The sequence below is a fragment of the Falco naumanni genome, chromosome 8, assembly GCF_017639655.2.
Source record: "Falco naumanni isolate bFalNau1 chromosome 8, bFalNau1.pat, whole genome shotgun sequence".
In the NCBI taxonomy this organism is placed as follows: domain Eukaryota; kingdom Metazoa; phylum Chordata; class Aves; order Falconiformes; family Falconidae; genus Falco; species Falco naumanni.
In genome coordinates, this window is record NC_054061.1 from 22,328,874 (window position 1) to 22,343,157 (window position 14,284).

The window sequence follows — 14,284 nt, forward strand, 5'->3', positions numbered from 1 at the left end:
CTGGGAGGTGGCAGGAGGAGGGAGGGCGCTCGCTGCTTTTCATTCTTACCCCTACTCTGATAAAAATATACATAGAGATTTCTACTTTTAAATTACGGAAGTTCAATTTAAATACAGGTTGTTCTATTTTCTACTCCTTTTGCATCTCAAACAGTTCACCAAATTCATGGCTGTAGAGTTAAGCAGTATTGGTAACCCTTGAAGGAATAAAACAGGACAACGTGCATCACACGAGCTTTGTGAAAAGGCATGTACATGTACATATTAGCAGTGGACTGTATTACATACTGTAGTAACCTTAGGTACTTCCCAAACAGTGGCTGAGGCTGGGGGCTGGAGATACACAGAGCACAAAGTGGAGAAAAAGGTTGAGAGAATACGATCGGGTTCAGTGTGGGTTTGTTGGGGCTTTTTTGTTTGTTTTAAACTCAGTTTCAAACCAATTTACAAATGGAAGCGGCTTGTAATTCTGTATCAATAATAGCTATACTCATAATGCCATTTGTTTACATGAAACCTATTGAAGCAGAAGGTTAAAATCTAACAGATGATTTGAAATACATTGTTCCAGATTTCACAGGCATCATATACTACACAGCATAATAGCTCATGAATTGCCCAGGCAATTAGTTTTTAATGGGCTAGATGGAAACAAAAGGTCTCAAGTGCGTTTTGAAGACACACAGCATTATCAATATTAAATCATGTGAAGGGGGCCTTGTTTAAAACAGATAACAATGATAGTTATCACATGGCAATTGCCACGTGATGTGTGAACAAGCTGGATAGAGCATTTGACCTGATAGGTATGATAAAGCAGCATGATTAGTGTTCTGACATACTACCTTTCTTTTGTAAATACAAATATAAACATGGGGGGAAATGGAAGAACTTGTCAGATCCTTAAATATACCACCAGTATCCATAGCCTAAGTGATATGGTTTGATTTGTATCAACGTGCCTTAACATTTCTAATAGATATGTATTGAGGTCCCAAATCAAAAATTCCAGCTTTGGCACGCAAGCATCTGCAATGTTGCTTTTCATAAACAAGTCTTCAATCATTGGAATTATCCAGTCTATCAATCCATTACCCTACTAGCATTCTTTTATATATATCTGTGTGTATGTGTATATATATGTACTTATGTGTGTGTATGTGTATACATAAAAAATATAAATACATATATATATTTATATATTTATACATAGTTTGTGTCTCCAAACCAGTACTTAATTGGTGTTTAAACTTATCTTCTATTGATGAAATGTGTCCAAAACGGTAGAACAAATGTTGTCCAGAAGAGTGGGGCAGGCTTGTGCCTGGCGCCAGCTTCAGAGAACTTTCCCTCTGTTCTCCTTGACGTCATGCCTGCCAAAGGATCAGACCTCCTGTCCCAGACAAGGTATCTTACTTGGGCCAAAGGCACCAGTTATTGTGCAGTTATTGGGTGGCTGGCATCTCTTCCTGAGCTCAGCAAATCTCTTCTAAAATGAAGCCGCCTGCTGAACCCCTGGGCGCTGACGGGACGCATCCAGCCTTCGGCAGTGTGGTGGTCACTGTTCACTGAACAGTCTGAAATCCCTTAGGACGAGCTGCAATAATTAACAGGTGTATCAGTTTTGTCATGGTATTTCTTCACTCCCAATGTGTGATATGAACAAAACCAGTTTTCTAACTGTATATACATGTATATAAAATTGTGTGAAACAACACGTATAAAGTAATATAATCTCTTGGAGAGGGGGCGTTGGATAGATGCAGCCTGTATTCCCACTTGCTCAGGCTGGTCGATGTTACATTAAGATGGATAAATTCTCTTCAGTTTGGGTGGAATTTTTGCTGTACCCTTTAGGGGAACTAGATTTGCAGTATATATTTCACTGAAACTTTCTTGCCTTAATGCATCATCAGTATTCTATCATAACTCCAACCAGAAAAAGAAAGACTGGTTGGCTTTCCCTCCCCCAAAAATCTCTTTATTGTTTTAATAAGTTTTTTTCATGTAATTTGTCATCTGTGTATTAAAAGTAATTTACCGTATCTTGTGCAGGGTTCCACGGCACTGACATTACAGATGTTACCTTGTTAGTTGGTATTGTGATAGAAGAGGAAATACAATTTCTAGCTAACCATTTTCTTTGGCAAATTTTTCAACTTTTTGCATCCTTGACTGTAGGTAGTAATTACCCCCCGCCATGTGGGTGCTCCAAGGCACTTGGAAGGAAAATATAGCGCTCGTTTTAGGTTCAGCAGGTTCTGAGCAAGGAGAAATGCTTACAGGGGGTGAGGGGCAGAGCAGGGAGCCTCAGGAAGGGGCTGCGCCACTGCAGCGCAGCGTGTAATGGGCAGCGGCGGGGGATGCATTTCTGTCCTTTAAGGTGCGTTGGTGGGGCCTGTCTGGGCTATTCATGTGGGGTTTTTTTTGGTTGGTTTGTTGGTTTTTTTTTAAGTATTGTTTGCAGGCCAAAAAGTTCTAATTTTGATAAGTAGGATATCTTATGTGAGCACTTCCTTTTAAAAATTATTTTGGTTTTAGTTATCATCCACTTGTGTCTGCTGCTCCTGATGCCCACCCAGGTCTTGTAAAGATGTGAAGATAAAAACATTATGAAATGGAGCATATTGAGGTAAGTGATAATTTTCAGTGAATCTCCTCACCCTAAAAATGTTATATTGAACTGGGGATAGAAGATTGCTGGGGAGAAGGAAAAAAGTTGGGATGAGAACTGTCATAAAAAGTAAGAAGCCTGGAGGGGGTAAGGCTTCAATTAATCTTCTTAAATTTCAGGCAAGCTGGTGCTGCTTGAGTGTTGTGTCCTGTGTTCACTCCTCCATGAAATAGCCCGGAGGATAGGATTATCTTGGTCAGGGATAGGACTTCTGAAGTCAGAAAAACTGCACTCACATGCATTTACAGTTTTTCCTTCAGCTCTGCTGCTCTCACTTGCATCATCATCAGCTACCATGCCTGCTCTGATGGACCACCCGCTGGTGTGATTTTCTTTGCTGCATGCAGATAATCCCACATGATTTCCATGTAGCTGCTGTCTTTGTATGGCAAGAGTACAAGGGTACGAGTTTAGAGATTCCTTGCAGTGTAAAAATTGCAAACAAGGATAAAAGTGGACTGGATTTAAAAACTGGCACTAGACAACAGTAGAGCATCGCTCACACCAACCTGCACCCCCAGACCCCTGAGCAAACCTTAGAAACCCTTCTCCCACACCTGAATAAGGTACTCGATGAGGATGAAGGTTCTGGCTTTTAAATTGACTTCTTGGGTTTATAATAGTCTGATATCGAGTTAGTCATGTGGCTCCTCATCATTAATAAACTATGTAACCATAGTGTCCCATTGATAGAGTTGGAGAACAGTCTTGCAATCTTTGTGCAGCATCTCAGGCTGACGTTTTTGGTTAGATTTGGTCCAAACAATAAATAAAGTTATTGACAGAAGTTGCTGTCAGATTTATAAAGGAGAAGTCATGTAGAATTTAGCAGCTGAATAACATAGTAGTAATAAGGCACTTCATATTCCTATCTCTGTGACTAAGGGTGCTGCAACAAAAAATGCCCACTGGTTGCAAATAATTGATATATAATAATAATAGATATGAAAGAAATAATTCACTATGAATTTCTAGGGTGCTCATTATATATGTGGTTGCTTGACAATGTGTTTGAGACCAGGCCTCACTTTCTGGAAGGAGTAGATTTGATTAGAGTTTTCTGTTTGATAACACATCAATTGTAGGTAGCATTTCTTGGACTAGATCTGTTAAACTACAAGATGCCTCCTGTATCAGTGAGTAAAGGTAAACTTATGCCCATATTTTACTAGGGATGGTGGAGAGGGAGAAATAGGAAGGAAGGGATTAAGGTTGCTACAATAAATAGTTAAAATGGGAGACTTACTGTGGGAGTTTCATCATTTCGGTGTTGATATCTTACGGATTCTCCAAAAAAATGCAATTGTGATAGCAGGTGTGAGAAAGAAAGGAGATACTAAAAAACAAAACAGCCCAACCTGAAATCCAGGATGTAGAACAAAATAATGCTTGAAAAAACCCTCAGTATCTGTGTTATTCAAGGAATAATGCAGATAGAGCTAAAAACCTGTTGCAATGGGGAGGGGGGGGGGGGCAGGAACAGACAATTACAGACTGACATCTTCATGGACTGTTAATAAAAACTATGGTTCTGCATTGTCCTCTTTAGATGATGTAGTAGCCCCTCTATATTTGTGTAATGGAAGAACGAGGGTTAACGATACCAAATCTCTGGTAGAAGTATGTCCAATACTAATTTTGTGATTTCTTGTAGGTGGTACATACAGGATAAGTGGGTTTAGCTGTTTATAACCTGAGCTCCCATTAACTTCAACACAAGGTCAGGCACTTTGCCTTTCTGAAGATCAAACTGAACAAACATTAACATTCACAAATTTTACTCTAATAAACCCCATGGTACACTAAGGACAAACTAATTAGGACAAATGGAGTCTGATTTTGGCGTTGCTGATGAGAACATGGAGCACTTCTGTTGCTGCGATGCTTCAGAGAAGTTACCAATGTGAGCAACCCAGGCTGTTAATAACAAGATAGAAACAAAGGGAGAGGGTAGTAGTAATCAGGAGTTGATAATTAGTGTTCCTTTTCAACTTAAACACTTAAAAAGTGTTAATTATAAACTCGTTTTAGTTGATAATCTTCAAAGAGAGAGAAAGCAAGGATTTGCCGAGGACTGCGTTGTTAATGTTTATCTGATTCTGTCAGAAAGATGAGCAGTAGCTAGGTGTTGGTGAGGATGTTGACATTCTCTCATGCCATGGCCATGAGCAAGCTGGGATACCTTACCTGCATGAAGGTAACGTATGGCTTAACAGGTGTTTGGCAAGCTGTAGCCAGAGAGCAGTTACTAACTCTATGCTTTCAGAAGGGAAAGAGTTGCAAATTTTTCCTCTATTTTACTGCTTTGATGCCTGAACCTGGATGGCTTTTTTTTTTTTAATTAGATCTTAGCATGTATTTTCTAATCCCTCTCCATTATTTGTAAAGCAGTAAGGTATATAACATGCTGCCATGATATGTTTGAGTATGATATTACATTATTCAGTATGATATTACATACACCTATAGAGTTTGCTATGAAATCATCAACATGTTGGACTTAATTGTAATAAAATGTTGTAATTCCCATTGTATTTAACTGATGATGGGGTGACACGGAGTTCTGAATACCTTCCCTGGATGTGTTTGGATAACAATTTAAAAAGAAAAGAAGTTGTAGAAGAGCAGCTTTTTTTTGGGTCTTATTTAATGGCTAATTTAATGGTCTAAAATCCTAGACCACTTGGATTTCATCTTTGCTGTACTCATACAGGATATACTCAGAAATGTAACCTCTAACTGGTGTAGGTTAATTTGTTTTCTTCTAAAAGCATTTAGTCAAATGATTTTTGCTCGTGGAAGAGTAATGCAGAAACACAGGTTGAGTAGTATTAATGTGAGCGTGTTAGTTGAGATAAACACATCATGAAATCCACGGAGCAAACCCACAACAGCGGAGCGAACAAGCCCCGCTGAGCTGGGCTCAGGGGCCGGTGGGCCGGATCGCTTTAAGCAGGCAGCCCTGGTGCTCTGGGCCAGCACGCCAAGCCACGGCCCGTGCGCTCAGAGGAGGGAAAGGGAAGAGGAGACCATGCGCCTGCCTCGGCTGGTCGGTGCCCGCTCCCTGGGCGCATCCCTTGGGCAGCTTCTGCTGCAGGGGGAACCGAGCCCGGCTTCCCCACTCGAAGGTGAAAACTTCCATCACTGGTCTTATTTCCACACAGCTGGGCACTCCTCCCTTGGCATGTTTGGAAATCATTCAGTTAGGTCTGCTTTTTCTTTCAAAAGCAGGTTGTGGAGAAGGATCCAAGGCTCTGGGTCCCGAGTCGGTAGGGATGCCTCACTGCGGTGTCTGAGCTTGGAGGGATGGAGTGGGAGAACCAGCGCGTCCCTGTGCATAGCGCTTACTGCTGGCCAGCCTGCACTCCCATTATCTGGGGCTCCGTGCCACAGCATCAGGCTCCTAATTTGAACAGAGTCCTAAATTAATTTTCTAATGCTAGCAGCAAAGCACTGGAGTGCATTGCATTCCCAAATCCCAGGACCTTGCTGGAACTCCGTAAGTGTGACTGCCTCAGATGAGGCGTTGGGAACAGCGCTGGCTCTGACGTTGTGTGGAAGCAGCCCAGCGAGCAGGTCGGGGAGGCTCGGCTGTGATCTGCAGTGGAGAAACGTCTGGGATTAGGAGCTAGCAAAGCCCTTGTGAATGTGGATGGTGGTGTTACCCTGAATAAATACTTAAGGAAAATGACGTGAATGAAATTCAACAGATGATGATGATTTATTTTTCTTTTTTTTCCCCTCTGCCCAGTATTTTGATACAATTATGGAACCGCTGCCAGCACGTTTGGGAATACCAGGTAGAACAAGGTAGGCTGCAAAACGCCGATTTGACAAATGACACTAACTTCGGTATTCAAAAACAAACAAACAAACAAACAAAAACAACCCAGAAAAAGAGAAAAAGATCACTGCTAGGAATTACTGTCTAGAGAAGTTAAAAGGCTTGACAGGGATGTAATAATAATAATAAAGTATTACAAGGCAGAATAAAAGCCTAGAGATTCATCTAAGAGTGTGTCAGAAGCAGGGATCTCGCTAGTGTTTTTGCTTTAAAACAACACAGAGAAACGGAGCATGTGCAACATCTTTCTGAAGACAATTCAGACTACACAGTCTGCTCCACTGATGCTTTTAGAACAGACTTGGTTATACCTTGATTTGAATTTTTTTGATTTTTATGATGATACCAGTAAGTACTACTGAGGCTTCTGGGTTATTGCGGCAGGGTGGCTTCAAAAAAAAGTCATGATGGTTTGTAGCATACGAGGGAGATTTTTGGATGCTGTATGAGCCAGGCTGCGAGGGGGTGATGGGGTTTCAGGATCTGGAAATGGAATAGATCGTAAGATCTATTGAATGAAAAACCTGAAAACAGTTCAGAATTTTGCTGTTTGTGGAGAATTTGGCACAGCCTGATGAAGCAACCATGGGAAAGGTGCCAGAACTTACTCACAGGTATTTGCCAAAATAAAGAAAAAAACAAAACAAGAAAACCCCCAGACCCGGAGGAAAAGTCCTTTTTTCTGGGCCAGTTCTCTGTCCGCCCGCAGGACTTGCAGCGGGCTGTGCCGGTGGGCAGCGGGGCGGCACCCGGGGGTCCCGGCGCGCCGGCCGCAGGCGGGCGGCCCCGGGGCGGTGCGAACGGCTGGGGGGTGGGTGGGAAGGGGACACGCCGCCCTGCCCGGGCCGGCTGCGGGGGGTGGGGGGCGGCCCAGCCGGGTGCCGCCCCCACCCCCGGCCGGTCGCCAAGGTGGCCTGCCGCCGGGGGCAGAGGCCGTGGCCGGCGGCGCCCGCAGCGGGGGGGTCCGGGCGGGGCAGGTGCGGGCGGAGCCGGGCGGGGCCCCTCCCCCCCGCCCCGCTATAGCTGCCGGCACGGCGGGCACCCGCGCGGCGGCGGCAGCAGCGGGAAGACCGGGCCCGGCCCCGCCGCCGGTGCGCGGCCATGTGGCGGGCGGGCGGCCCCGCGCTGCGCCTGGCCCTGCCGCTGCTGGGCGCCGCCGTCTCGCTCTGCGCAGGTAGGACCCGCACCGCGCCGCACGCCGGCTGCGCCACCGCCGCGGGGCTGCGGGGGGGATGCGCCGCGCTCCGGGACCCCCGCCCCGCCGTGCGCTCAGGCGCCCCGACGGCTGCCGTCGCGCCCCCCTGCCCCCGGCGGCGCCGGCGTCGTTCCCCGGGAGGCTGCGGAGCTCGGTGCCGTTAATGGCGGTGCCCCGCGCGCGCAAGTGGGTCAGCCGCGGCTTAGCGCGGCTCGGGCGCGCGCCCGGGGCTTCCCCGTCCCGCGGCTGCGGCCGCCCAGGGCGGTGCGTGCGCCCAGCCCCCCGCGCGGTGCGGGGTGCGCGGTGCGGGGTGCGCGGTGCGGGGTGCGCGGTGCGGGGTGCGCGGTGCGGGGTGCGCGGTGCGGGGTGCGCGGTGCGGGGGTGCGCGGTGCGGGGTGCGCGGTGCGGGGTGCGCGGTGCGGGGTGCGCGGTGCGGGGTGCGCGGTGCGGGGTGCGCGGTGCGGGGGCAGGTGCTTCCCGGGCACGGCCGGTGGGAGGAAACGTGCGTTCCCCTCGATCTTCCCGTTAAGAGCAGACGGACGCGCTCGAGCAGCGCCCTGCAGAGCCGCGCTTGGCGGGGCAGCGCGGAGCAGAGCGCTGCAAGGTTTCGCTGTCAGGTCTACTCCGATTTACTTTTCCCTCGGTGGTTTCACCACGGGAGTTCCTTGGTGCGCTCCTGGTTACGCTCTGGCAGGGAGGGGTGGTCGCAGCCCCAAGCTGACAGGAAGGACAGCGCCCGCGCCCCCGTCAGCGCTGGTGTAATCCCCTCTCCTGGGAGAGGAGGGGTGGGGAGGTTCAGCCACTGATGCTGGAAGCACTCCCGTGTGCTGTTGTACATCTGGCAAACCTTGGTTACTTCTGAGCGGTGTAAAACCCAATCCGCCTGAGCTCGCTCTTTGTCTAGTTTTTTCTTATTCAAGTTTGGAAGTGAACTGCAGAAACGGGCAACCCGTGCTATGCTTGTTTTTCCCTGCTATGTTTGAATTGAGCTGACAGATCAGCAGTGCCGGGCCGCTTCCCTCTGGAGACCATTCATTATGCTAACAAATCGCATTGGCTTTGATTGTTATTTATATAAAGCGATCTTGCATTGCTTTGCTCTCTGAAGTTGCAATAATATGGTTTCCTGTTTTCCTTACCCCATTAATTGTCTTTTCAGAAGAGTCAGGATCAGGTACGGTATGCGTGCATGTGCTCTGGGTGGGCAGGAACCCTCTTCACCCCTACAGCTCTGTAGAGGGGGTCTTAGCTCTTGAGCAGTTGTTGCTGTAGAGAGTGTCCAGTGTTCAGCTGTGCATCTGCTTGATTTACTTTACATCTGGTCATACTCTGCTGCAAACCTGTCTGATCAAGGTGCGTGGCTGAGCATGCTCTCCTAAATGTTTTACTCCCTGTTCTCTCTCATGCAAGTTTGAAGATGCCGTGCTGGGCAGTGCAGGTCTGAGGAGCTTCCATTGTGTCCCAGTGCTCAGGAATATTTATAGCATTAAGGGGAAAAGTATTTTGCTACTGATGTTTGCTACTGTGTCTTATCTGCTTACCTTGTGTGGGCTTCTCGAAATTGCTTTCCCCTCCTGGCTCCTACCACCTTTGTTCTACGTCACCTCCATCTGTGTTGTATTAAAATCTTTGCATACTCTTCACAGTATTATTTCAGGGAAGCAGAGACTACTCACCGTGCTGTCATGTTTCTGAATAAACAGGAACGAGGGTTTGGGTTGCAGTAGGGAAACATGGTGTATGTGGTGGTGGCATGTGAGCCTCCCTCTGCTAGCGCTTGGCACTGAATTGTCTTGGTTTGTATTTCTTAAGGGAGCCTTCAGACATGTATTAAGTTTGCGAGAGTTTGTTTCCCACTTAGATGCATGTTAATCCTCCCAAAAGCAAACCATGAGAACTGTGAGCTGTCCCTGATGCCTGTGTGCACAGTGGAACAGGGGGGTGTGATGGCAAGTGTGGGTCCTTGCCGTAGCTGCGGGAGTGCCGCTAGTTTGTGCGGTGGAGAGCAGAGCACACGCACGGCAGCTGCTGCTTATAGCCAGCTGTAATACAGACTTTCGGTTTAAAAATGAGAAGCAAAATAGACTGCTATTGGAAACTGCTATGTAAGGATAAATACACGAAAATAACATAAATTTGGACTCTGTGTGAGTAGTACTGTACTAAAACAGCTTTATCTCCTTGTCTTTTCCATACTGTTTAATATCTTTCTATCAAGTTATAAACAGTTGCTGAAAATGCCCTGAAATGTTAATCTTAAGTCTGAGTTTCTAGCACACTCGGCTTATTCAAGTAGAACAGACTCCTATAGAAAGTAAACTCAGGATACAAGTCAGAGGTACACAACTGGCATGGCGATGGCTGCTGCCTGCACGCAAAGCTGTGAATCAGCCGCTGCACGTCTGGGTAAGTGTGTGTTACTGACAGGTCTAGAAAGCCACATTCTGAAAAAAAACGTCTTTGTTCCAGCTTAATAACTTGGTTTGCTTGGTCCTTATTAGCTGGTAATATTGAAAAGCCTATGTGTTGTCAAGCACCAAAAATAGTGTGTCCTCAGAAAGAAGTACCGCAATAGCAGAGCAGTTGTATTTTGCTAAACAGTTTAATTCACTACTGTAAAACAAATTATCAGTGTAATGCTGTCTTCTCATTTCTGTGGGTCACTGAAGCTCGGTTTTCTTAGTTTTTAGTAAAAAAGCTTTAATGAAACAACGTGGATGAGAACTGCAAGCACTTAGTAGCCCGACTCTGTGACCTGCCAGGGTGTCTGTCAATTTGCACAGATAAAGGACTGTGTGTGGGGTGAGGGGGTGTGATTTAATTCTTTTTTTTCTGGAGTGGGTTCTAGATCCTTACCAGTTGCTTGCAAATTATTATTCTAGGCTTTAATCTGGTCAGGATGTCGTGTCACTTCTGAAGGGCACTGCTGGCATGAGAACGGGACAGTTGCTCTGGGGCGCGCTGTGCAGCAGCACGGCATCCACCCTGCTGCTGGACGTGCCTGGCGAGTCACCCCCGGGCTGGTGTCGAAGCATCTGCCCAAGTCTGCCTGGAATTCTGGGTTACAGCATTGAGATGTTGGAGCTTTCAGCAAAAATCCCTAGAAAAAGGGGTGTTGGACATCACACTGCAGCCCCTCAGAGCTGTACTCTGTTGCCGTATTCTTCTCCATATCAAGTGCTGGGAGGGATAGGCTCAGGGCTTTTTTTCCAGACCTACTTTGTAGGCTAGAAATTCAGCTTCTGCCTAGCTGTGAAGGTTCTGATAACCTGGTAATTAACGGAACCGTGACATGAAAGTGTTGAGCAGTGAGCAGATGATAGGGAAGAGATACTTAGATAATAACTCCATCCCAGTTCAAAACTGCAATTTCCTCTCTTGTACCTCAAGTGCTGTTAGACTTTGAATTCTCCTGGATTGTCTCTAGCCGTCATGCAGAGAACAAAGTCCTAATTGAAGCCCAAGTTGGATGCTTAAATTTAGATGTTGTGAATAACTGTTGAGGGGGGAGGGATTACCCCCCACCCCCATGCCCCCGCAGTAGCTTTGGGCACGTGTAGGTGAATCTGGGCACGTGCAAGTCGCTCTGATGGCGGTTGGCGGGTACTGTTGCTTTAGCCTGGTCCTGTCCTGTCCTGTTCTGATTCAGCAGCAGCTATGTATCACTGCTGCGTGTAGCCTTGGGAATGGATTTTTCCAGAATAAATGGTCTTTGCAAGTTAAGTTTGGTTTGGTTTGTGGGGTTTTTTTTCTTCGTAGAAGAGAACGGTTCATTTGGAAGGGACCTACAACCATCACGTTGTCCAACTGTTGGTGTGCAGTCAGCACTTCATCTTTTCTGTTCTTTGTTCATCTTCAGTTTGACTGTGGCAAAAATAAACAAAGTACACTAAAAAGTTAATGTTTTCTTACCGGGAAGCTGATTCTAGGCAATCAGAGCAGTGTTGGCAGAACTCGGACCCCTCTCGCTTCTCCAGCAGTACGCGTTTTCAGTCTGACACACAACGGGGTACAAACAGCAGCAGTTAAGTAAAAGGGACATTTTGGGTTTCCAAGTGTTGTTTTGAAATACTTGCTGCTCTTAATACAGTAATTTCAAAACATTCAGATTTTCACCTTAAAAGTAAAATTTCATGATTCATTAGTACATACTTTTTGTGAAAAAAAGCCATATCTAATGTGGCAATAGAAAAGACAGTCGTCAAGATTTCCTGGATGTATAATACCTTGTCAGACTGTTTTCAGATGTTGACTATATTCTGCTTTCAGTGCTAGGGCATATTTGTTTTAATGCAAGCCAGTGCAGAACTGGAGTCAGTAAACGCTGTCGGCGCTGTGTTATAGCTGCCGCCTTTCCCTGGAACTTGCACCCTCAGCCCTATGCTGGGTTCTCCTTCAGCGCCTTGTACGCTGAGACCAGCAGATTCTCCTTCAGCTTTACGTGCGTGCTGTATTTCACAGAATTCTTGCATACACAGTGCTTTGCTGTGTATCTCTTGTTTCATAAAGCATAACTTTTCAAAGGATACATCGTCCATTCAAAGCTAATGAGAAATTAGCAAATGTCCTTTGAGAATTTATTCCAACAAAAATAATTTTGCTGGGTTATGTTGCCCTTTCCCTGCTCAGTTAATATGAATGTAAGTGCCTGGCCTCAACTTCTGTCGAAGGTTTTCTTGTCACGGTTGTTGAGTTTTTCTAGAACAGGGATTTTGTGTACCCAATATCCTCCTTCCAAAATTAAGAGACTTGCACATATTAACAAAATAACTTCCCATACATATTTTTAAGAAATGAAAACATTGAAACTATTTGATCTCTCTCATTCTAAGACATTTTCTTCAGTTCTGGAATAATTACTTTTCCTCTGTTCTCTACAGCTTTCTAGTTTTTGCCTAGTTTGGAATCCATCTTTTTTGCAGTACATTTATATAGTGAGCTGTTAATCTACTGTTACTCCTATTTTATTTTTTTTTTTAGAGACCTCTCCAGAGAGAGAACTCCTCCATATTTTTCATAGTAGTCCAACAAACATACTGTTTTTTTAAAAACCTGTCATTGCTTAAGATTCTGGTTTCCTCTTCTGAAGAGATGTGTTACAAGAGAATAAACCTGACAGCAGCACGCTGCCACTCCACGGACGTGGCTGGCTGTGGGGGACGGATCCCTCTTTGCCCGTGCGAGGGGGCGCAGGGCTCGGGGACAGCACATGTCTCCTGTGGCACGAACAGACTTGCATCCTTCCAGCCGATACTTGTGAGTTCATCCTCCTCCCCTTGCGGCCCAGCCACGCTCGTGGCTGCATGTGGGAGCAGGAGGGTGGGCTCGGCAGCCCTGACCACCGCCGCTGCTCCAGCGGGGGCTTGGGGAGGGAGGTGGGACGTGGCACAACAGGCGCTTCCTGACCACCCCCCAGCTCTCGGGGGCTGGCAGCCTGAGGGCTCCCCAGCAGGAGGTGGATTTGTATCAGTCTGCGTGGCAGTTCCTGTAAATCTTTAGCACACAAAATTGTCCAAGGACTTTTTGAATACGTGAATGCTTTGTCCTAAGCAGTGGTGATGGCACTGGCGCCTGACGCTGTTGGGGAAGGTGGCAGGGCGGTGTGAGGAGGAGTGCTGCTTCTTGCTTGTTGTAAGTTTGCTGTCGGTAGCGTCTGCGCTGCCTGGGAGCTTTCAAGTTCATGGGAAATGGTGAATACCTGATCTCGTCTGTCTTCTCAATGCAATCTATGATTTCTTTGTAAAACTCTCCTATCTCCCCAAAACTGCCTTTGACATGAAAGATCCCTGTTTGTTACGCCCAGCCCCCCTGGCCGTCTGTCCCACAACACTTTCTGCTTCGCTGTGCCCTTTTGAAGTGGGTGACGATAACCGGTCCCAAACGGCAGAGCAGGGCATTGGGTCTCCTCCTGGTTTTCCTGCTGGTGCCTCCCTCCATCAGCTGAGCTGATGTTCTTGGGAGCTCCGCAGAAAGGGAGGGCTGTCCCTGGTCCCAGTGGCAATAGCCGGTACTGGAGAGGTTGCTGCACGTATGCGGCTGATGGTGTTTTTTCTCTGGTATGATGTTACTCTCCTCAGGCTTTTGATCCCTCAGTGTGCCGAGGTTTCTTCGCAAGGCTCTGCAGTCAGTTCTACTTTTTCTATCCTCAGCATACGTTATTGCTTTATTATTGATTCCCCTTTCCAGACCACAGGAGCACACAACACGTGTTTCTGTGCGGCTCTCCCGATAACAGCCTCTCACTGCGAAAGCCGATGGTTTCCCCCTACCTTTTACCTCGGTTGCTACCAGACAAATGGGCCGGCCTCTGCTTAAGGCTGAAGTAGCTCTGCCTTGCAGCAGCGAAGTTTCTTTGTTGTGGTTGTGCAGCCTTGGTCAGAGGACGTCCACCGAGGGCTGTGCCAGCCCCGCGGCATCTTTTCCCTATGCCTGCTCTGGTCTTTGTTCTGCCTCCATCACAAGCGATGGACTGGAGAACGGGAAGCAGCCAGTCTGTAGTTTGTAGGGTCTCCTTTGAGCCCCTTTTAGCCACAGTGAGGCTTTTGCCACCTGGCACCCTCCCGGGAGCGGG

At 46.9% G+C, this 14,284-nt stretch overlaps 1 protein-coding gene across 3 annotated transcripts in view; it reads left to right on the top strand.

Moving 5' to 3' along the window:
• Nucleotides 1-7,568: 7,568 nt before the first annotated feature.
• The window catches only part of ACVR1C (activin A receptor type 1C), a 41,515-nt gene continuing 34,799 nt past the window's right edge, over nt 7,569-14,284 (top strand). For all 3 annotated transcript variants that reach the window (XM_040604816.1, XM_040604818.1, XM_040604817.1), the window contains exon 1: nt 7,569-7,692. In XM_040604816.1, the coding sequence (XP_040460750.1) occupies nt 7,620-7,692 (73 nt within the window). In that variant the 5' untranslated portion in view covers nt 7,569-7,619. The remainder of the gene's footprint in view (nt 7,693-14,284) is intronic.